Raw genomic sequence first — 24,836 nt, 5'->3', positions numbered from 1 at the left:
TCTCTGTTGTGATGTCAATATTAATGCCAGATTCGTCTCTTGTTGTGATGTCAATATTAATGCCAGATTCGTCTCTCTGTTGTGATGTCAAATATTAATGCCAGATTCGTCTCTGTTGTGATGTCAAATATTAATGCCAGATTCGTCTCTGTTGTGATGTCAATATTAATGCCAGATTCGTCTCTCTGTTGTGATGTCAAATTGGTTTTTTTGTGATGTCAGATAATCAATTGCCCAGATTCGGTCTCTCTTGTTGGTGTGTATGTCAATGCAGTGATGTCATATGGATAATGTGTAACAGAATTCGTCTCTCTGTTGTTTTGATTGTTCCAGATATTAATGCCAGATTGTCCAGATGATATCAATGCCAGATTCGTCTCTCTGTTGTGATGTCAAATTATTAATGCTTTAAGATTCGTCTCTCTGTTGTGATGTCAGATATCCATGCCCAGATTCGTCTCTCTGTTGTGATGTCAATATCAATGCCAGATTTGTCTCTCTTGTTGTGATGTCAATATTAATGCCAGATCGTCTCTCTTTGTATGTCAGATATCAATGCCAGATTCGTCTCTCTGTTGTGATGTCAGATATCAATGCAGATTGTCTCTCTGTTGTGATTGGTCAGATATAATGCCAGATTCGTCTCTCTGTTGGTCAATTCAGATTCGTCTCTCTGTTGTGATGTCAGATATCAATGCCAGATTCGTCTCTCTGTTGTGATGTCAAATATCAATGCCAGATTCGTCTCTCTGTTGTGATGTCAGATATTAATGCCAGATTCGTCTCTCTGTTGTGATGTCAAATATCAATGCCAGATTCGTGTCTCTGTTGAACAGTGTCCGGGTTTACACCAGCCCACCAGATTTCTTATTTGTGTTGCCCTGTAGTAATCCTGTAGGCAATGGATGCCTAATCCTCCTTTATCTTTGGGAAGCTGAAGTGTTTTGAACTTAACTCTTGGCTTTTTACCCGCCCATATAAATCTTGAGAGGGTCCTATCCCACTCTACAAAGTATCTATCAGGGTTTTCTATAGAAACAGACTGGAATAAGTACAAATATCTTTGGGAGCATATTCATTTTTATGATGTCCACTCTAGAAGAAATGCTTAGATAGACCATCTGCTAATATTTAGCATGATATCTTTTTTAAGTAGGGGGTAGTTGATTTCTTCCAAGCTAGTTATATCCATTGATAAGTTTATGCCCAGATATTTGATAGTTCTTTTGTCCCAGCTTAGTTTGTATTTGTTGAGCAGATTCTGGGGAGGGCTATAAAAGCTACTAAGAACTTGTGTTTTTTGTATATTCAATTTATATCCCGAGTATAGCCCATACTCCTTTAACACTGACATGAGCTCCATAAGTGATTCGGTAGGTTTGATAAGTAAACCAAAATGTCATCTGCAAACAAGGCCAATTTCTGCTCACTTCCAGTGATATTAATCCCTTTTATGTTACCATTCTGCCTAATCCTTTCAGCCAATGGCTCTATAAAAATAGCAAATAAGAGTGGACTCAGTGGGCATCCTTGTCTTGTGGACCTTTCAAGCTTGAAAGCATCTGAAAGTTCACCGTTAATCTTTACTTTTGCAGTTGGGCTATTATACAAGGCCCTCAATATAGTGATGATGGACCCATTAAACCCATGGATTTTTTTTTAAAATATGAAAAAAATTTAACTTTTTCCTTCCGTCATACTTCAGAAATATAATACATTAATTTTTTGAACATTTTAAAACATTTAAGTTTGCTCGTTGTATTTATAAGATCCTACATTGACGTGCTCCACAATCATTGGTCAGTCATGTTAAAATCCATTATCAGTGGAAAACAAACCTGATCCTCTACTAGAGGCGATTGTGCAATACCTTTTAGACATAACACTCAGCAAACAGTTATTATTAGTTAAAGTCAGTGAGATTTGGAGTGATACATGACACATGACGGAATAAGACACGCAGACTTAGCATGACGAACCAACGAGGAACACGTACACTGTGAATACATACAGAGGGAAAAGGGGACAGGAGATAAGACATGGACATAACTAAGCACAAACAGAACATGATGGCTGGGGGGGAAAACACACGTGACCAATAATAGTAGACCTGTGCTACATTTGTCCAGCTAGGCAACACATATTTCTGCATAAGAGATGCATGAGACACCCTTTAAATAAGCAAATTTCATGTTTAAAACATGGAAATGCAGCCAAAATGGACCATACAATGGCCTCAGTGAACACATCAGCACATAAGTAGAGATAAGGAAACTCAATCACATTAGATATTAATATTACTATGAGTAAATTATATATATTATATATTCTGTTATATGGTTTAAAGAATACAATGTGATAATCACACAGGAGAACGCTGTTTCCAGTTATACAAATTTATTTTATTTCACTATTAAAGAAACCAATTATGTAAATAAAAGCTCACCACAAGAACATCTCCCAACCCAGTCTTACAAAGTTGCAGTTACAATAAAAAATGGGTAGGGAACATGAACTGTTGGTGAGCTAAAAAACAATCCTGGTGCTGATGCTTGTCATTGAACGTTTTGGACAGAGCTCTTGATTGAAATGCCTACCGTTGTGTGTAGGCATTTCGGTCCAGATGTTATGGAGTTCAGTTCAGCTAAGATGTATTTCTAAAGCACCGGATCGCAAAAATAGCCGCTTCTCGGCTGTTTATATTGTAAGGTAAAGACCATACAATATAAGAGAGAAAACCCCCCAACAATCAGATGATCCCCTGTGAGCAAACCCTTGATGACAGTGTCTGTGAAGGTTATCAGTCATCAAGACCATAGTAGTCTAAGGAGCTTGGAAAGAAAAGCGCCTGGACTTCTTTAAGTTAAAGAAGTCCAGGCGCTTTTCTCCAAGCTCCTTAGACTTGGTGACGGTGGGAAAGAAAAACTCCCTTTTAACAGGAAGAAACTTTCGGCAGAACCAGGCTCAGTGAGGGGCGGCCATCTGCCTCGGCCGGTTGGGGGGGGGCACAGCTGTTATAACCCCTGACGCAGCATAGCTTCTAATTCTGAAAGATACGTAGATACCTTAAACCTGCACTCTATGCAGGACACCAAGCGATGACACGACTTGCAGTACTATAGGAGTCTATGCAGAAACAGTTTTCTCTCTTGAATCTCTGTAATTTTTTTGCTACTGAGTGTCTGGGTGCAGTCACTCATATTGGGCCAATTAAATCAAATGAACTTCCATTGTCTAAGTTATAGCCCTATTGAACCTGCGTTAACCAGGTTTAATAGGGAGGGCCAAAGTCGTAGTTGTGCTAAATTTCCTCGAATTCTCCTCGGAGATTTTCGAGTAGCTTCCTTTGTTCTTGAAAGTTCTTTTCCATTTGTCTCATCGCTTCCCGTCCATTCCACATCTTTTTGGTAAGGTCACTAACCGTATTTTCTAAGGCCTTATTTTGTTGTTTGAGTATGTCAACTTGGACATCGTAGTTGTTTATCAGATTGTTATGTTCTTCCTGTGAAACTTTGGGAGTCTGAGCTTGGGTTTGCAACGCCATGTCTTCTGTTTTCAAGGCTTCCTGTGAATCATACAGATTTTTCTTGACCTCTTCAAGCTCTCTTTTCATTTCCTCAAATTCATGGCACAACAACTCCTTTTCTCTGTTGGTCACTTCAAAATCATGTTCGGAGTCTTTCTCAGTGGCTTTGGAGATCCGTGATTCTCCTTTCACACCCTCATCGTGTGGTTTCAGTTCTTTTTGAGAATCACCACTCCTTTTGGAAAGCTCCTGGAGGTCCTGTTCAAGAAGTTCGTTATGCCGCCTCAATATGTCAATTTCATGTGCAAAGCATTGGCGTTCCAGGGTCTGTCTGAGCTGTTCACTGTCCGTTGTTTTGTTTTCCTCATTCATGATCCTTTTTCTTTCTTCACTCTCTTGTAACTCTTTAAAGGCTGTGTTTGCCTGATGGAGCTCAGTTTTAACAGCCTGTATTTCCTGTTGCATGTCATCTTTTTCCTTTTCAAAGTCCCTTTTCAGCTCACACATGCGTTTTACCGTCACATCATTTTCCTCTCTTAAAGACTGGTTGTCCTTTTCCATGTCTCCCACTTTTATAACCAAGCCTGTCTTGCTGCTTTGCAACTCTCTGATTTCTGCCTCCATTTCCTGCATCACCTCTTTCTGTTGCTGGATCTCTTTGGTTTTGGAGCTGTTTAAATCCTTTAGAATTTGGTTCCAATATTCCAGCTCTTGAATTTTGAAGTGAATTGTTTCATTCTCTAGTTGCAGGTCTCTTTTCCTCTTGTTTTTAGAGAACCCACTTCGTTTGAAGAGAACTTCAATGTTTTTTTGGAGAATCTTGTTCTCATTTATGAGCTCTCTTTTTTGCTCCTTAAGGTCGGCGTTCTCGACTTTAAGGTCACGTATGGTAGAGTTTTGTTGTTTGAGAGTTTTATTCTCATTTTTCAGCTCTTTGATTTGCTGTTTAAGTTTTTCGTTCTCGGCTCTCATGTTGCATACAACAGGATTTGACAGACTCATATTTCAAATTGAAGTTGATGCTAAATCTCTGTACCAACTAAAAGATTTTTTAAAAATACCGTCAACTGTGTCAGAAACGCAAGTTTCCAGTAGTTTCCTGCCTAGTGAATTCTTCCACTCTCTTTGAAAGACTGACAAGAGTGAGAACCTCTCCCCTATTTATAGGTTTTCGTGTGCTGATGTCATAAAGAAGACCAGAGATCAAAGGGATTCTGGTGAAACGTCACTGTGTCTGGTCTGGGCAGTTCTGAATTGAATAATAACAAAATGACGGGGGGCGTGTCTGGTAGCCATGTGAAGACGTGTTGTACAGGGCTCCTCAATGGACTAACTTGTTTCATAATTCCATTGCTCCAAAACTAACGAACTTTTAACAACAGTACGATAACACGCCCGTGTGCTGCTCTGAGGCACTTTTTACATCTTCAAGGCTACGGTGTACGAAATATGAGCAAAACTAGATCGGGAAAAGAGCAGGCCGCAAAGGCCTCGGACCTGTCACGGTTGTTAAAGAGTGGACTCAGGCGCGGAGCTCAGAAATAATGACAGTGCATTTATTTACAGTGCAGCAAGGTGACAACAGCTCAAATGTGCAACAATGGTGATAGTGCGTCCCTCCTTCCGTGTAAGTGGTAGTGAGTGCCCGTCTCTCCTCCAAGTGCTTCCTTAGTGTCCGTAAATCCTCCGTCAATCCCTGGGTGAACACACACACACACGACAGCAGAATGAGTACGAAGATCAGACAGCACTTCAATAACGTTAGCGACTCAAAAACACTACCAGGTTTAGTGCAATACTCCAGCGCTGTCTGTCGCTCAGCCACACCATTAAGTAGCCCTGCTACTAGTTGATTGGCAGCAGCTGGTGGATTGACTGCAGGTGCGGCAGCTCCGGGCGACAGCACTTCCGGGTCGGAGGTAGCCTGTTGCTAGGTTACCTCCTAGCACATCACAGCGGAGCCGGAGGGGAAGACAGGGCGATAGGAGAGACATTTTCACACTGTGGTATCGCAAGATATAAGTGGTTATATAAATATATGAGTATACATAATAGTTATTATTCATAGATACCTACATCCTAAGTTCCTGTTATTCTTCTGAAAGAAACAGAATGAATGTGTTGTTACAATGGTAATGCCAGGAGAGGCAGTATTAGTTCTGTGTTACATTAATGTGTAAGGAAGTGGAAGAAGTGTGTGTCCTGTAGGAGGCAGTAGAAAATGGATGCTCATGTTCTGTACATGCCCTGAAAGTAAGGTTCAGTAAACCAGTGCAACGATACTCCGGTGTAAGGCTCAGTTATTGTATTTTTATTTTTTGAAGATGCAACACACACGCACACAGATATACACACACTGGCAGGTCGACCGGTCAGGGCGCCGTCAGATCCTGACAGGACCATGCTGAGGACAGACCGGAGGCACCACCCCATGACATGAGTGAGATTATGAGAGCTATTGCTAGCTCTGAAAAGACGATATTGGACCGTACCGATTCAAGCACGAAAGATTTATTATTCCAGAGGTTGGGACATATTTTTTCTGCACCTGCATTTTGGTACCTGAATGGCAAGCTCGCAAAGTCATCTGCTCTTCGTTTTATAAGCTGGAATGTTAAAGGTATAAATAATCCGGTTAAACGCACAAGGGCTTTTACTCATTTAAAATCATTGAGATCCGATGTTGTATATCTGCAGGAAACACACCTCCGATCAAGTGAACAAATTCAACTAATTAAACTGTTTCTCTGCTTGTCTGCATTGCCACAAATTGTTCTATTTGGTGATGTATCATAGAACTGTACTATATAGTGTATGTACGTTTCTGTGTTTGCTAGTAACTACCATCAACCTAAGGTCTCAGCTAATTTATCTTTGCAGAGATGTTCATTTGATTGTAACAGCAGTAGGAAAGAGCAGTAACAAGAGTAGGACAGCTAAGCTAATTATGGCTAAACATTTGGAATTTAATGAAAGCAAAAATTGACCTTGCAAAGATGGATAGGTTTATTTAGAAAGTCAGCTATTTACATTTAGTGTTCGTCCCAAGTAGGAGATTTTGAATTGAGTCTAAATTGACCGCAAATTTACTTACATCAAAACTTACAAATTTACATCAAAACTTCTGAAGATGCAGGTCTCTGTGCAGCGGCTGAAGTCTGTGGTGTAGAGGGTGAAGAGGAAGGGGGAGAGGATGGTCCCTTATGGTGCTCCTGTGTTGCTGATTACCTTGTCAGACACACAATGTGGAAGACGCACATATTGTGGTCTTCCTGTCAGGTAATCAACAATCCAGGACACTAGAGAAGCATCCCCCTGCATCGCTGTTAGCTTATCACCAAGCACTGGAAAAGTAAAAAAAAAAACATGAACCTCACAGTGCTCGCCGGCTGGTCCGGGTGGATGTAGACACGATTGAGCAGATAGATGATGGCGTCCTGTGAGACGGGGCTGGTAAGCAAATTGAATGGGATCCTGATGTGGTCTGACAGTGGGTGAGATCTGGTCCAGGATGAGCCTTTCCAGGGTCTTCATGATGTGGGAGGTCAGTGTCACAGGCCTGTAATCCTGGGGGCCACTGGGACGTGGCGTCTTTGGTACAGGGACGAGGCTTGATGTCTTCCACAGCACTGGGACCCTCTTCAGACTCAGCATGAACAGTTTATGGAAGACTCCACAAAACTGGGGGGCACAGGCCTTGAGAGGACTCACTCCATCTGGTCCAGCAGACTTGCCTGAGTGGAGTTTCTTCATTTGCATCTGAACCTGGTAAGCATTTAACACTACTACACTGACATACATAATTTTCAATTTAATGAAGTTAAAAATTTGTTGTCTTATTGTCAGTTGTTATTGACAGCAAGATTATTAGAAATATATGAAAAAAAATGTACATTAAATGGGAAGTTCAGGAGCTGAATCAATGACAGTTTTTTTTTTTTCAAATGAAAGTGACAAAGGTGCAGATTCATACATAGATGCTGTCATATTAACAGATGTTAATGTGTGAAAAGGGCTTTAACCCTCCCATTATGATGTGGGTCGAGTTGACCTGATTTAAAAATGTAAAAGGAAAAATTGTTAAAAGTACTTTTTAATACAAAATTGCTGTTTGGCTTAAAAAATGTAACCAGCTTGTAAAATGAAACTGGTTTACCTGGCAGCCAGAGTGGAGGCTAAAGGCGACTGAAACTACTTCTTTCTTTGCAACTGTGAGACATATTATACACACACACACACACACACGACAGTAATGCTTGGCCCAGTGAAATTGAATGCTGATTGAAAGTACACCTTAATTATCAACTAAAAGCAAAAGAGAAAAAAAACATAAGTAATATTTTTTAAAGACATTACTGAGAAACTTTCCAGGATTCGCCAACTGATGGATCAGTGGGTCTGAATTTCCAGTGCAGTCTCTCATCAAGTATGTTAAAATTGATGATAAAATTCAACAAAACTACAGGGAAACACTCTGGAAGATTCTGCTGCTGCTCATTTTTCTCCAATTCCAACCAGAAGTGCCACCAAAAAGCAAAGGTTTCCCAGAAGGTACACAGCGATCAGGCAACTGTCACCTTTGACCTGACAAAAAAAGTAAAATTATATTAGAAATACTCCATCTTGTGGCAATCAGTGATTGCTTGCTTTTATATTTCTTTCAGCTTACCAATGCTGATTCCATTTGATCAGCAGTATCATCTGAAACCCAGAGCAAAGAACAGTGAAATATTGCAGGGCACATTAACTGAAGTGAACTAAAGCAGTCAGCTATGTTTTTAATCATTTTATTTATATAGGTTGAGTTATGATATTAGTTTTAAGCTTTAACAGAAGAAGAACAATTTGAAATCAATTTAAATAAAATTGAGTCGAGTTGAGTAGTTGTGGTGATTGAAAAAAAACAAAAAAACAACAACTTTCAGAACGATAACAATGTGCTGGAAGCTCTATGTAAACATTTAGCATGTCAAGTTGCCATTGGTCATGGAAAGTGTGTGCGGCACGGGGGGGTAAAACATTTTTTAAAAATCACCAAACATTAACCAGTTTTTGTAGACACAAAGAGGTTGTGATCATATTTTTTTTTAATAATTTGTGTGACTGAGCCACACATTGAGCCACAGCATTGTCAAACTACACGTGTCCAAAATTGGATAGTCTCAGTTGAGACATTTCAATGCAAGTTCTCTCTGATAACATTAGGTTGGTGGTGCATGAGCTGAGCCTTCGTGTATAGTATTCCCAGAGTATTTTCATGCATTTAATAAATCGAAAGATAAAGATTCCTTTGTCGCTGTACTTCAGCACAGTTAAAGTGTAACAGCTTTTGTTCCAGCAGACTACCATTGAGACATTCTTACGCGTTTTCACTCATCAATTCATAAATACCAATATTTGATGCTGCTGTGTTATACACAGAAAATCTTGTGATACAGTGCTGTTTATTTTACCCATCCAACCACATTCTGAGGTGTACAGGGGTTATACTCTTCGCTCAGTCAGCTAAATGCTGCTGAACTGATCAGGTGGCTCTTCACCGTGCAAATGGACTGTTGGGTCTAGATTGGTTTTTGTCATTAAAGTGTATATGGGTAGTGATGATTTTTTCCTTCATCACTGAAATGCAAAAAAAAAGGCTTACCTCTGTGTTTAACTACCCAATCATGGACCTCCAAAATGATGATGAAGAGAACTTCCCAGGCAAAGAAGCCACCCATCACTTTCAATAGCCACCCATCATCACTGTCAATCCTGTCCAGGCCTGTAAATATGGCTGCCACTGTGTGACACAAAGAAGCAGGCATTTTAAGACGAGCAGCATGGGTGACAGTGTGTCTGCTATTGAAAATGTTAGCATATCCTGTACATAGCTTGTACTCACTACAGCCTGTACATACTTGTAGTTATAGAATATTCACAACATACTTCATACCGTGTACATTATAACATAATAGACCCATTTCTGTAATATACTTACATATCTATATTATTGCTAATATATATTGTAATATATCTATATCACTAAGCACTTCTGGATGGATGCAAACTGCATTTCGTTGCCCTGTACCTGTGCATGTGCAATGACAATAAAGTTGAATTCTATTCTATTCTATTCATATATGCAAGATGGTAGAATGAAGTAAAACACAAGCTTACCAGCTATAGATTTTATTACCACCGCATTTAAAAAATGTGTCCAGTTGAACAGATACCTCCTATCAAAGAAAAGAGAAGAACTATAAAATCATCAGCTTCTGAAGTTCTTGTCTAAGATTTCTCCTGCATCCAATTTATGAAAACAAGTATCATTACTGAACATACAATTTTACTAAATCTATATTTCACTTAAAAAATATTTCATTTACTGAGTCTGGCCTCCAAAGCTACAACCAGGCTATATTTATTAAAAGTACCATTATTACTAAGAGGAAGGAATAACTTTCACGAGTCATGTGCAAATTAGTTTCCTACTTGGTGTTTCAGTGTGAAAGTGTGCTCTGATAAAGCACATGCAGGCTACACTTTGCAAAAGTTTGAAATTTTAAAAACTTTTATGGCTGAAGTATGAATACAACTCTTAGGGTTATCAAATAACTTTATAACCTCACTTTGCCGAGTGAGCAGTGCATTTAGTCATTAAGCATGTACTGCCCCATTCCTTTGGTTTATCGTGTTTTCAAAATTTGTTAAATAATTGTAGAGAAAAAAAAAAGTGAGGCCATTTTTAATTTTTTTTTAAATAATATTTGAACAGAGTATTCTTAAATGTGTATAGGCATGATATAGTATATTAATTAAACACACACAGATGGATACATACAGGTGATGTTGTGGTCCGCAGCGCAGCAAGGCCCCGATAGGCTGGATGAGTGAGAGGATCAAAACCAGGCACCCCAACACTGGATGTGCTCCCTGGATACCAAACACATTAACAGTGCTAATCATGGGGCATAAATATCAGTCTGAGAGCTGAAACACACAACTAAAGAGTGCTTAACGAATATCAAGAGAAAAGAAAAAAAAACACTTTGAAGGGGTATATTAATCTTGCCTGTGGATGCAACTTGCAGACTGGAGGAGCTGAGGATTGATCTATGGACCTTCTGTTTGATAGATGACTTGCTCTACTACCCAAGTGAAGGTAAAGCCTCCACAAATAACCCCAGAGTGAAAAGTACGAGTACCTTTGAGAGTACCATGAGAACTTAATCATTTCTAGATGTACCTCCCATGAGGGGCACTTCTGCTCCACTTGCCTTTTGTCTTAATGACTTGCAATATTGGCTTATAAATATGCACCAACTTTTTGTCATCTCCATAGTTTGCATTTTGTCCTTTAGGTTTTACATGGTGTCGCTATTCTCTTCTACAATCACATCACAACCAAAAGCTGGAGATGATCGTCCTCCTTCAGTCTGGTTTTGCCAGAGGGTCCTACTGTTACACGGGAGTTGTTTCTGCACACCAAAGCCAAGGGTTGGAGGGGTCCATACCTGGTTGGTATGGTTATCGCATTCATATTAAGTTGAATTATATTAAACTCCCTTGGCTCATCCTTCTAATGTAAAGCACCATGAGATGACTGTTTTATAAAAAACTAAAGTGAAACTAACTGGATGCAGCCCACAGATTCCATTTATCCCTCAAATTATTTCTTGAACCTGTTCATATGTGGATTGGTTGTCAAAAGGCATAATGTTTCTGCATCACTACTACAACTGGTGGAAGCAAGCTTTTGGTGATAGTGGGAAGGAAATATTCCCTTCTTTTCTGTTAGAAACCTCCAGCAGAACCAGGCTCAGGTGATGCAGCCATCTGCTGCAACTGGTTGGAGGTGATGGGGAGACACGACAGGCAAAATGTTATGGACGAGAGCCAGAGAGTAACTAAGGATTAAATGCAAAGTGGTGTATAAACACACTCTTTGCACTTTCTAAGCAACAGGTCTTGCATAGGTGTTTGGACTATTTAAAAAAATGAATGGCTGATCATTTTCTTCAAACAGAAAACAAAGTCCTTGTTTGTGCCTAATGTAATTAAAACTCTTGATGTCCACGCAATATCAACTAAATCTTCAATGAGGAACGTTTGGAGTTCTTTTTAACTTAACTATTTTGATTGTGAAGCACTTTGCAGAAATGATCTTGAAAAGTGCTATATAAATACATTTGTACTTAAATATAGGGTTTAAAAACTGGGATTAAATGAAATCTAAATGTTGCAACATAATTTGGAGGGTATTTGCATTCATATAATCAACAATTTGTATTCAACAATTACCCCCAATTCTGTGTGAACAACACATAAAATTTAGTTGGAATAAATAAGAAAATAAATATTATTACAGAGAAACACGGTTTTATCATTTGATTGTCGCTGTAATGAATAGTACAAAACCATAACTTAACTAAGATTCTTAGAATCTAGCAGAGTCAGTGTACTAACCCCAGACCAGTCCTGAGAATGAACGAACACAAGGATGAAAGCAATGATTGTGGCTGCTACCGTCAGACACATTGCTCCAACATGGACCTGGAGGAACACAAAGAATACAGCATGATACTGTGGCAGCTAAACCAATACATTTGTCCAGATAACATTAGGCTTGGACCAAGCTGTCTTACAAGTCTATTATATCTTGGATTGGATTGGATATCTGAAATTACTTATGAAGTTAATATTTTTAGTCATGAAATTTATTCTGGAAACACACCAAGTTTAAGTTATTTTCAAGCCTAGTTTAGTTTACAAAAACTTTGGTTCCACATTGAAAAGATAATACATGGTTTTGTCTATGATGTCTCACCATAAACCAGAGATCTTTGTCGCACATTTTTTTTCCCTTGGCCATTTTTTTTAGATATCGGGCAACCATCATGCCGAGTGATCCTGTGGTCATCCAGGCAATCAGCATGAGTGATCCTGAAACACAGTTAAATATTGAAATTCTCTCCACTTCTCTTTGTTTTAGGAGTTAAGATGAATTTCTTCCCCTGGAGTAAACATGTGGTCTGTCAACTGACTAAAAATTTAGAGCAGAAACATTTGACAGTAGTCGTCAAATTCTGGATTTAAACTAATGAGTCAACAGAGCAAAGGTAATATAGACAGTGAGCAGCCAAACAGCAACCTTGGGCCAAGAAACTGAGTCCATTGCCATAATTACAGGTATACCATTAGCAGAAAAGCGGCACAGAAATGTTTTTCACATCTTCAAAATTCTATTAGTTTTCAAACATCTGAAGATTGTTATAAATTATTGTTTTGCATATCCTTGTCTCATGAAAAAGGACAGTTATTGTTAAGAGACCACCCATCTAATGTGTCCAACCTCATCCACTGTTTTGGTTCCTTGTTTGTGTAACTTGTGTCTGTGAAACATGTGCAGTTCAATTTAAAGGACTGCAAGTCTACTCAGTATTATAGATTAAACACTTTAATCGTGCTAAAAGTACAAATGAAATGACGTTCCTGGTAGCATTTATCTTCCAAGGACTTTCAAATCATTTAGCTGTGAACAGCTTAGCAAAAAATGACAAAGGACTTTGCTGAGATTATTTTGGACTAAAAAACATTTTTATTTTACACGTATCACTTTGTGCAAGGTCTTACCATGAGCTTTGATGATATCAGGAACATCATCTTTGCCAACAACAAGGGGATTATTAATATTGATCCTTTTATTGCTGGTGAAGGTACCCATATGGATTCTTATTGATCCTGTAGGAAAGATATATCAAAGTTTACAGACACTTGTATATGTGTATGCATGTGTGAGTGTCACACAGGATAACATTTAACCATACCAACATTTAAATTTCACAGAATAAGCTATGAATACGTTTCCATATACCACAACCAATCTCTCTCTTGTGGTGGCATAAATTGAAAGTGGGATTCATGAGTGAATAATACATAAAAGGAAATAGTCTGACATTGAACTTGATGTGAAAAAGAAAAAGTGTAACATGCCTAGAAAAAAAAAACCCCATTGGTTGGAATAATGAAAAAAAAAAAAAAAAAAAGGTGAGAGTGAATATGGCCAAAAGGCATCAGCTTTATGTGCATATAATACATTCAGCTAATAGCTAATGCATGAGTAGGTGCAAGTTTGTAATCTACTATTTAGATACAAGCTGGGTTAGGATTCCTTTTAAGGAAAAAGACTAAGCTTTGCATGCCTATGAAACAAGTTTCATTTTCATAAACTGGTAGAGACAGAGGTATTAAAAGTGAACTCATTTGACACTTTTTACATTATTGGAAAAGGAACCACAGTCAAAGGCCCTGCATAACCGTTCCAAGTAAAAGTATTTACTGGAGTACAATTGTAAACAATAAAAAACACGTGCTTATTAGATCACCTGCAAAGTATCATTTGAAAGAGACCTTTCCAAACAGTTTAAAAGACTGACTTGTTTGGTGTAACAAACCATCTGACACATCAAATTATGTTACCATTGTTGCTGGGTCCATAGGAAAACAAGAGGTAGTAGGACTGGTTGAAACCAGAAGTCCCCTCAATAGAAATTGTGTTTGTGGTAGTAAAGACACAACTGATGACACTGTTCTGCAATGACGTTGTTATATTATAAACATTCCCCTGTTGGAAACAAACACACATAAATCTCAGATGTAATTTATGGAGTAAGATGGAATTCACAAAAAATACACATGCAGTTCACTTTTTCCACAGAACTGAATGGAAACATTCTAGCCTTGTATAAATCGCTGCTATCACAAAAAATGTAGTACCAGAGGAAGAACTTGTGGCTTTGATCGTCCTGTTGAATACATATGTTCCACCTCAACTTGTCCATTGCTTTTCATAACACAAACGTAAATGTCATCATTTCCCTGGGGAAAGACAAATTTGGAATGAATTAGCCTGTTTTACAAGTTGTGAATGATTTAGCGTTGCTCACAAAATTGGTGGGAATCATCAGAATATTTTATTAGTCCTATAGGAAATATGCAAATTGGAGGTAAGTGAACAATGACTGTGATACAGCAGCTTTTCACCAACAGGTGCTCTTAAATACAAATACACCAAGAGGCTTATTGCTGTTATTGCTTAAAAAACAAACAAATAAACAAAAACCTAACTTTAATTTCAAGGGACTGATAATTTTGTCTTTACATTACCATTCTTTGATCATCAGAGAATCCAAAAGCAATATATCCTTCATAAGGACCAGTCATCTCAAAGTGGACAGCTTCACCACCGGCTAACATCTTGGCTGACATGAAATAACAGCTAGCACTGACTGCTGGGTCACAGTTTGAAGGCTGACTGAAGCACACCTTGGTGACCCCACAGTCAGCACTAGAGATGGGTCCAGCTGATTTCTGCACACACAGGAAGAGAAAACTTTGGCATCATCATTTTGAATATACTGTGTAATCTTATTTTTTTATTTATACGGCACCAAATCACCAAATCTGGCATGTGGCCAGAAAGAGAGTACCAATTTGTTTATTTGGTAGTTCAATGAAAGGCTTCAGTTTGGTAAAAGTGAGAAAAAAATGCATTCACATTTGCAGTTTTGTCTTGTTATACAATATTGGAAATTTTAAAAACAAAATGCTACATTTTCGGAAATATTTGTGGGCATTTTCTTGTTTGTTTGTTTGTTTTTGTGCTACTTGAACACTAAATTGGCCCTCACATGAGATGACAGTGTCAGCAGTGGCCCACAGCTCATTTAAGTTTGAGACCACTGTAGTAAATAAACTGGTCCTTATAACCATTCACACACATGCACTGTGACGTACAGACTCGAGAAACTGGTGAGTGAACCACCAAAACCTAAGCAGACAACCTGCTCTATTTTCTGAGCTGCTCAGTCCCAGAGGAGTTGCAGAATACAGAAGATGGTAGACTTCCATCAGCCTCTAAGCCAACAGATAATAAATCAGTCCATTTGTAGGATGAAACTGCCAACCAAACTATGTTCAAAACAGACATTGTTACTTACAACAAGTGATCCAGGTTGTAAACTGCCATTGTCAGTGGATGTAGTGAGGGCACCTGCAGATCTAGCAGCTCTGCCGTTAGTGAAGGTCAGGACAGGGCTCGTCACATTGATCCAAAATGTTGCAGAATTCTGCACAAAGGATGCACTGCAGCGACACCAAAACCAGTGTGAACTGGGGTATAAACACCTGAGCTTTATGAAAGTGCTTTGCTAATTTGAGCAAGGCAGACAATGAAATTATTCTTGTTAAAATGGAGTTTTTCCTTTCCACTGTTGCCAAAGATCTTGCTAATAGTAGTGATGATTGTTGGGGTTTTCTCTGTATGATTGTAGGGTCTTTACCTTACAATATAAAGCACCTGAGGCAACTGTTGTTATGATTTGGTAAATAAAATGTAATTAATAGACCATTTACCAGAAATGAACAGCTTTGATGTCTCTTGATGGTTCTGATCTCCATGTCACCTGAACGTAGCTGCTATTAAAGCCTGATGTGTGGGACACAGCCGAGTTCTGGACACACATTTGCATAAAGGGAGAGAGAGTGCAAGTGACATGCCAAACACAATATACCTTGCTGCATAGTTTTAATTAACTTGTCACAAAAACTAATGACACTGTATATAGGACACGTAAGTCATATGTTCTCTCCTGCACAATGCTGCACATTTTCTATACTCAGCCACATTTGTTAGGTGTTTTGTTGTATGTTGTTATACATTTCCCTTTTCTGCTCTGAGCAGAAAAGGGAAGAGTACCAGAGATTTTGTGGTTGTAATACAGTCAGATGTCTAGTAGGCCTATAATTTTTGTCTCTTTGAATATAAATGGCATAATTAATCCAATTAAAACAGCAAACATGCTATTGCAATTGACAAAGACTAAGGTTCAGATAGCATATATACAGGAATCTCATCTCACTGATAGTGAACATACAAAATTAAACAGAATGGGACACTCCAAGGTATATTTTTCCTCGCGTAGAGGGGTAGCAATTTTGCTTTCCAATAAAGTTAATTTTGATTTCATTTCCGACCACAAAGATAAGGAGGGAAGATACACTATGGTTAAGGGTAAAATAGATGGAGTCTTAGTTAGTCTGCTAAATGTTGATATGCCTCCAGGTAGCAACTGGGGATTTTACTAACAGATACTTGAGCTATTCACAACCCAAAGCCCAATATGTGGGGGTGATTTTAACATAAGACTGGATCCTAAAATGGATAGTTCTAATGGGAGGACAAATACTAAAAGCATTAGTAAAAAGGTTAAGAATTACATGAAAGAGCTTGGAATAGTGGATATATGGAGATTCAAGATGTTATTGTCATGTGTCACACAAGAAAAGGCATTTCTCCGTGCAATGAAATTCTTTTTTTGTTGTCCACCCATAGATGCCGACTAATATATACAATAGAAATAGAACATATAAATACAAATAGCACGAAAAAAATAAATGAAGACAGAAACAAAGACAGAAGAAGGAAACAAAATATGGAGATTTGAAACAGAGATATGTGCAGGGAACATAACCTTACTGTACGGGATTATACCCACTATTCCTCAGCACACAATGTTTACTCCCGAATTGATTTTTTCCTGATGTTTAAAAGCAACAGGTACAGATTATTTTTTTAATGTGTCATCGATACCTGTACCATTTCAGCTCATGAGCCTGTGTATTTGACACTTAATATAAACAATGAAACAAAATCTACCATCTGGAGGATAAATACAAACATTCTGAATACAACTGAAGTTAAAGACATTTTGAAATTAGAAATTCAATCTTATTTAGAATATAATGATAATGGTGAGGTTTCAAAAGTAACACTATGGGATGCTTTAAAAGCATGATCTGATATCTTTGTGTTGGTGTTGTTCCCACATCATCATGACCAATCACATTGTTGTGACGCCATACTTTTGCAACTTTGGAAAAAAACGCCGTAAAAAAAAAAAAGTACTTAACTTGCGAGAAACCGCCTCTGTCTGCCGATCCAGCAAAATTCTGAATTCTTTGCATTTCAGGATACTGTTCTTTAATAAACGGTAAGTATTATACATATTGTCCTTGCAACATTGGAATTTCAGTGGGACAGTGGCACGGCTGCCCCTCTGTTGGTCTTCCATGGTCTCTTGTGTTCTGGGGGCCTCTGGATGTCTGGAGTTTTGATCTCCTCCATACCCGCTTCACACCCTGGAGGACGGGGCTGTGGCCCCCCCACACTCCCTAGCAGATCATTACATGGAGAAACCTTTGGAATGCAAGCATGCTGATCCACACAGGTATGCACACATGGGTATTCACAGACGCGGACTAAAGCTTTCTTGGCTGCTGCCTCAAAGCACACTGTGCGCTGTCTATCTTGCGTGCTGCACAATATCGTTTATTACTTAGTAAATACTGATATCTATGACTAGCTAGTTTATTGTGATGGTGCTTTGTTTTCTCTATTATTATGTTGCTCTTTGTTGTTTGCTGTCTCCTCTGTTTGTTTTTGTTTGTTTGTTTGTTTGTTTTTTTTTCTCCATACAGGTGACCCAGGAGTTTTTTGTTTTTTTTTCTCTCTCTTCCCCCCCCTTCTCACCGTCTCTTCTCCCCTTTGGTTTTCTTTCTTTCTCTCCCCCCCTCTCTCTCTCATTCATTCCCCCTGTCCTATTTATTAAAAAAAAAAAAAAAAAAAAAAAAAGACAAAGGATGAACTGAAGCTCTGCCATCACGTAATGTCGCATACTGCTGTTTCTGATGTCATTTAAAAAAAAAAAAAAAAAAAAAAAAAAAAAACATTGGAATTTCATAAATGAATGACTCACTTGGCTTGCAAAAGTATTACGTCACAACAAGGTGATCGATCACTTGCAATGTTGAACCTTGAACAACATTTATTATGATGATGTGGGAACAACACCAACACGAAGATATCAGATCATCCACTTTAAAAGCAGTAGTTCGTGGTAAGATCATAGCCATCTCCTCTGTGCTAAAGAAGTGCAGAAAGCAAAAACTACAAGAGCTAGAAAGTACATTTATAAAACTAGTGAAAGAACACTCAGTTTCACTATGTAACTCAGTCAGGACAAAAATAAAGGAAGTACGGAGGGAGACAGATGCGATAAATATAGAAGAGGTTCAAAAGAACCTTCTGCTTACAAAACAACGGTACTATGATACAGGAGGAAAAGCATTAAAACTTCTGTCATAAGGTTAAGAAAACAACAGGCAGAAAGAACAGTCTAGAACAGTCTAGAAAGAGGAACCCATCGAGGATGTGGAGCTTCCGCACTTCTGTTTTCTCTATTTGTCAATATATAAGACAAAGCGTAGAAATAACAGGGGTCCCCCATGGGTTGCCCTATTTGCTGATGATATATTGATTTTCTTGACTAATCCAACTGAATCACTTTCAAATGTGATGAGATTGTTAGACGACTATGGTTTTCTTTCAGGATATAAAATTAACATGAATAAAACTCAAGTATTAAAGCTTAACTACCATCCAACAACTAAAATTAAAAACGCATAACGGTAAATGGAACTGGGACTCAGACCACATCAAATATGTGGGGGTTGTGCTGACTGAAGATCCAACTAAACTGTTTGAAGCCAATTATGACCCTTTGCTCTCAATGATTAAGAAAGACTTGCAAAGATGGAAAACTGTTCCCTTCTTGACGCTGCAGTCTCGGGTGGAATCAATTAGGATGAATGTCCTCCCTCGCTTACTGTATCTATTTCAAAGCTTACCGATTTGGATACCACAGAAACATTTTGAGGTATGACAGAATATTGGCCAAGTATATCTGGCAAAATAAAAGAGCAAGAATTAAATATAAAACAATGCAACTATTGGAAGAAAAATGGGGCATCAGTTTACAATGCCTTTGTGACTATTATTATGCAGCCCAATTAAGACCCCTGATATGTTTATGTTCACCAACCTATTCCTCAGGCTGGAAAGATGTTGAAGGGACGGTTATAAATGGGGTGCCAATTATGGCACTTTTGGCAGATAAGAACATTGTTATTGAAAACTTAAAAATAAATATATTAAAAAAAAAAAAGAATGACAGCAAAAACTTTGGCATCAAACTGATAGCAGACTTAAGTTCCAGTACATAAACATGCTGCTCAAATTAACTTCCAGAATACTCACAGCTCTCTGGCTGCAGGTGAGGAGTTGAGCAGCCCCTTCTGGTATGGCAAAGGAACCCACAGGACTCTTGCTTCCCAGTTCTCTAGCCTCCAATAGGAAACCAGTAAATGGTGTAGAGGCTGGACCCTGCAGCTCAACTTGGAATCAGAAAAACAAAAATGAAGAAGAATGAAACTGGTGTTATTCTTTGACAATAAGATTTTTGAAAAATAACCTTAGTCACTTTTAGGGCTGCAACGATCAACTTACTCAAATACCTTTATTATTTCAAAAAAAGAGAAAGAAAAAAGAATTATCAAAGATTTTAGGAGGAGTTGATGCTTCATTTAATGCATGACTGGAGAGCTCAGTTGTCAACATGTAAATGCAAGCGTGTCACCCACATCTGCGGCTAAAACATATTTACAATAGAAATGTTTCTAGGAGCACGGCTGTGCATAACAGTCATGACAGCCTTAAGCCCAAGCAGCCTCTGTTTACACAAAAAAAACTGATAACACAACAGCCGCAGTGACAATGATGTTATCACAGTTTAACATGGAGCCCGAGTCAGTCTACACACAACACAAAGAGCAAAGAGGTTCATGTGGAGTGAAAGAAAACATTTTTCTAGCGCCCAAAACAGCAGCACTTCGAAATGTAACCACCATTAAAACCTTTACTCGAGTCCTTCAGTCTCCCTGTTTAACAAGCACCAACGTGGGGAAAAAGGTGAACTTTGTAGCTGCTTTATCCACTGCCATTTGTTTTACACAGAAAAACATCTACCGTAAGTTACGAAAGTTTCATTAAAATATACTGATGAACTGTTAACTTAGACTGGTACAATGCTTAAATCAGGCAGCTTGCTTGGGGCTAAATGGCAGCCATTTCGCTTTCTATCACACTTACACCTCCAGAAAGCTGGCGCGACTAAGACTGTGAAAGGACCCGACATGACTCAGCACATGTTGTCTATGCTTTGGTCCACCAGCACCTGGCGTGTACACCCTTGGTACCTTACCAGAACCCAGTATGTCTCTCTTATACCAGGGGAAGGGTGGCGCCGATGTCACCACAATATTGAGGCTCGCCGGCCAGTTACAGAAGAGCCACGGCTGCAACCACCTGACTGCGGCATCATGAAGTCACTTTGCCAGTTGCTTCTCCACATGCCAGAAGCAGTGCCAATGATCTTTGGGAGGCCAAGCCATCACATCATTTGTCATCGCTGTGGCGGGAAGGCTCACAGCAACAGCTTGGGCCTTCCCTGAGAGCAGCGGCAACAAGCGGAGGGTTCGCTCTTTACCCAGCCACCGGCACGCCTCCTCTGTAGCCACAAAGACCCCTAGAAACACCCTAGGGGTGTTCCTTCTCCACCATCCGGTAAGCGTCATGGGGGAAATGGCGGGGGAGTTTTCCAACACCTCTGTCTGATGTTCGACTTGGGGCTGCAGCATCACCAGTCATTTGCGATGCACTGCTGCCTGCTCCTGTTGCGTCGCCACCAGCTGCATCACAATCTGACCAAGCGCCTCAGTTGGTTGCACAGGTTAGGGCTCCAACATGATCCAAAATGTCATGTGTGGCTGTGTGGCAGGCAGGATGAAGGACCCAAATGCAGGACTCGTACACGGAAAAGGAAACTTAAAGCAGCAGCTTTATATGCTGGGAAAAATACTCCATAAAATAAACTCATCATAAACAAGCCAAAACCCTGAACATGGAAACTAAGAACTAAACACTGGATAACTAGAAACAGAAAGACTATAGGAACAATGGAAACCAGAAACACTGGGACAACATGACAAGAGGCAGAGGAAAACACAGGGCTTACATACACAAGGGAGAAACAAGGGAATGACACACAGAAGGAGAGCACAGCTGGGAGTAATCAAACATAATAAAAATAATATCAATAATCAAAATGATAAATGGCCTGTATTTGTATATTGCTTTACTTAGTCCCTAGGGACCCCAAAGCGCTTTACACTACATTCAGTCATCCGACCATTCACACACTGGTGATGGCAAGCTACATTGCAGCCACAGCTGCCCTGGGGCGCACTGACAGAGGCGAGCACAAAACACAAAAACTGGGTCACCACACTCAGGACCATGACACGAAAGGACCCAACACAACTCGGGTATATGTTGTTTATGCTTGTGCTTCATTTCCCACTTCAGCAGCATGATGTCGGTACAAGCGGTTACTAAAATAGAGAAAGCATATTGTTTTGCCAACCTCCCCCTGTCAAGATGCCCTGAACCTGCTGTTCCAGCCCTCCTCTGCAGCCAAGCCACAAACCATACTTATCACAATGCTTTCATAAAATTTCTGATTTAAAGACAAATAATACATTTTTAAATTAGATTAATACTTTAAATATATAATTTAAAATTTATTTAAGTGTAAAACTCATTCACTAGCCAACCTAGTCAACGGAAACACGCACGCACACACACACACACCCACCCACCCACCCTCATCCAGGAGATACAATACTGTCAACTCTTTTTGGTTAAGAGGTGGAATCTGACCAAAGAAAGGGTCCACTGAGTTTTTATTCTCACCAGCTAAAAAACAATTCTGTTTTACACTGCTGAAGAAATACCTTAAAGTACAAGTCATCTTTATTGTATTATTACTATGAACTAGAACAAACTCCCAATTAACAGTTTGCATTTTATTCAGAGTCAGACAGTTTTCAGTCATGTGATGATCACAAAACAAAGTTGTACTATATTACAAGCTAATCTCCAAAAAACATCCCAAATTGTAACTTGTATTTTTATTCCTATTTATCCCCTTCGTATATTTTATTTATATATGTCTCTGTGTGTGTGTGTGTGTGTGTGTGTGTGTGTAATATTCTGTAACTGTAACTTCTGTCGGTGCTGTGCTTTTGGAAACCGAATTTCCCAGAGGAACCCACCCGAGGGATTAATAAAGTTTTATCTTATCTTATCTTATCATAGTTCACACGCTGGTTTGCCATCTCCCACAAAATCACCTCCAAAACACACTACAAATTTCACCAATAATTCATTTCCTTATAAACCACTGAATCGAGTGACATACCAACGACCGTCGAGCTTTCTCTCACTCATGTTTACTTACCTATGACATCCTCTCCGAGTCCGTAGCGCCTTTGCTCTGTAGTGACAGTGAAGGGTGACGGTGCAGTCTGTGGGCTCAGCCCAGAGTGGTGGAGTTCCATGTCTTCACAGCTGTCTATAACCACACCTGAGCCGTGGCCCCGGACCAGCGGAGCAGTGCACAGCAGCAGCAACACAGGAAGAGCCATTGCAACAAAAGTATTTTCCAGTCGACTCCTCTCTGTAGTCAAGAAAAACTGCAAAACAGAGTATCACAGTACTACCGACGAGCGGGGTGGAGCACTGCAGGTGAATCTGGGTGCGACGCTCGATACTTCTGTTTCGACAGCATGTCGAGTTTAGAAACGGTAGATGTTTTGAAATTCCGTGATTAAATACACCCACGTCACGTGACCATGGAGTTTCCAAAGGTGACTCACTGTGTTCAGGCGGAGGAGGAGACGGGATTCCTATTTTTACAAACCAGAGCACACGCGTGTGTAAAGGAAAATGGAATTGTTTTTTGGGGTGTGAATTGGGAAGACCAGTATATGTTCATAAGATTGTTGGGTTTTCCTCTGTATCTATTATTGTACGATCTACAATATAAAGCACCTGGAGGCGACTGCTGTTGTGATTTGGCGCTATATAACTAAAATTAAATTGAATTGAATAGAAAAACCCACTTAAACGCCGAGATCCAAATAGCAGATAAATAATAAATAGTCTATCGTCCTCTTCTTTCTCCTCAATATGATTGATGTCACAAAGATTAGAAAGAAAGACTGCTAGGTGAGCTTCATTAACTCAGCAAAGAAAGAGCGAGAGCGGGGGATAAATGCCAATGTCACAGTATATGACATGCATAATAGTTTCTAATAAACTTCAGTAGAGATTCTTTTCTTTGCTAAGCAAACCATCAAAATGTTTTTTTCCGATTTAAAAGGCATTAATCAACGGGAAATGGACTTGCGAATAGTCATAATCACCCTATGGCAACTTGATAAACGTTATTTTTTCTAAATAAGGAAAAAAAAAAACCTTGTACTGACTTAAATATTCATTTTTGAATGAACTGTTTGGCAGTGTGCAGAACAAACCAAACAAACAAAAGTTTGCTGGGGATAGGCTGGAAAAATCGAAAAAGATTCAGCCCCAAAACAGCTGAGAACCTGTTTATGTGGTAAACATATCAGTTTTTCCCTGTAGAGACAAGGGCTCAGCCCAGGGTGGTGAGTTGCATGTCTTTGAGCAGTAGCCCCAGCAGACCAGTACACACCAGAAGTTCCATTGCAATTAAATTATTATGTTATAGGTAATCCATTACTGCAGTGAGTGGAAAAACACAGACCGTAAATGACACAGTTATTGGATAGGTTTCACCGGAGATGAAAGGGCCAACAATGCTGCTGACTTCACCGTGACTCAGCAGAACTTCTAAACCTGATTTTCAGGAAAGATCCACAATAAAATTTACTCAGCAGTAACAACAAGTGTCTGTTTTTTGGTTACAACTGTATTTTCATATTCCTTTTCCCTCATCTTTCACACTTTGTTGTCATGTAATCCTGATGGCAGACCTGGTTTAGGGTGTATATTTTTCAGTAAACTTTTAACAGCATATGACTTGATGCACGCTGAGTCGCACAGGAAAGGAAATCCCAAAAGGTTGATTCTGTTCATATGGACATATGGATGTAGAGCAAAAAGGATTTTTTCTAGTGAAGATAAGAACAAATTTAATTTAAAAATGTATTTTTATACCTTCAGTTTTATTGTTGTAAGTTTTTTATTTCCTACAAGGAATCACGAGGAATAGGTTTGAATATGTTAGTCTAAAACCAGAGTTGATAGCTGATATATTTCTCACCTCCTCACTCTCTACATGGGAATACCGAGCTAAGGAGAGGTGATGCCAGTGGAGTTAAAAGGGTCAAAAGGTTTTGACTGAACATGCTTGAACAATGTTTTCACTTTGCTTGTGTTCTTACAGTTGTTTTCTTAACTGTCACTGTGTGTGCAATGGCCTACAGGAGAAACTTGCCTTTTCATGTTTCATGAATTAGCAGATGTCAGTTACACAGTTCTGCAACC

General features: G+C 39.1%; 2 protein-coding genes across 4 annotated transcripts; both read right to left on the bottom strand.

The window, feature by feature from the left end:
* Positions 1 to 2,957: 2,957 nt before the first annotated feature.
* LOC113031410 (girdin-like) lies at positions 2,958 to 6,689 on the bottom strand. Of its 3 annotated transcripts, none has more exons than XM_026183467.1 (3): positions 5,309 to 6,689; positions 3,566 to 5,222; positions 2,958 to 3,502 (listed from the first exon to the last, which is right to left on the bottom strand). In XM_026183467.1, the coding sequence occupies exons 2-3, from the start codon at positions 4,526 to 4,528 to the stop codon at positions 3,302 to 3,304; spliced, it is 1,164 nt and encodes a 387-aa protein (XP_026039252.1). In that variant the 5' UTR covers positions 4,529 to 5,222; positions 5,309 to 6,689; the 3' UTR covers positions 2,958 to 3,301. The 3 variants fall into 3 exon arrangements, with proteins under 3 accessions (XP_026039252.1, XP_026039251.1, XP_026039250.1); XM_026183466.1 differs by having other exon boundaries at positions 2,958 to 5,222; positions 5,309 to 5,468; positions 5,603 to 6,689; XM_026183465.1 differs by having other exon boundaries at positions 2,958 to 5,222.
* Positions 6,690 to 7,322: 633 nt separating this feature from the next.
* LOC113031408 (putative ferric-chelate reductase 1) lies at positions 7,323 to 23,133 on the bottom strand. Its single transcript, XM_026183464.1, has 15 exons — positions 22,765 to 23,133; positions 19,665 to 19,801; positions 15,923 to 16,020; positions 15,508 to 15,652; positions 14,675 to 14,878; positions 14,285 to 14,386; positions 13,988 to 14,132; positions 13,142 to 13,249; positions 12,336 to 12,451; positions 11,975 to 12,061; positions 10,350 to 10,441; positions 9,686 to 9,744; positions 9,171 to 9,308; positions 8,196 to 8,227; positions 7,323 to 8,110 (listed from the first exon to the last, which is right to left on the bottom strand). Exons 1-15 carry the CDS (start codon positions 22,949 to 22,951, stop codon positions 8,021 to 8,023), a joined length of 1,740 nt encoding a protein of 579 aa, XP_026039249.1. The 5' UTR covers positions 22,952 to 23,133; the 3' UTR covers positions 7,323 to 8,020.
* Positions 23,134 to 24,836: the final 1,703 nt, after the last annotated feature.

The sequence above is a fragment of the Astatotilapia calliptera genome, chromosome 11, assembly GCF_900246225.1.
Source record: "Astatotilapia calliptera chromosome 11, fAstCal1.2, whole genome shotgun sequence".
NCBI classification, from domain to species: Eukaryota; Metazoa; Chordata; class Actinopteri; order Cichliformes; family Cichlidae; genus Astatotilapia; species Astatotilapia calliptera.
Note: the sequence above shows the minus strand (reverse complement) of the source record. Positions and strands in the feature narration are given on the sequence as shown.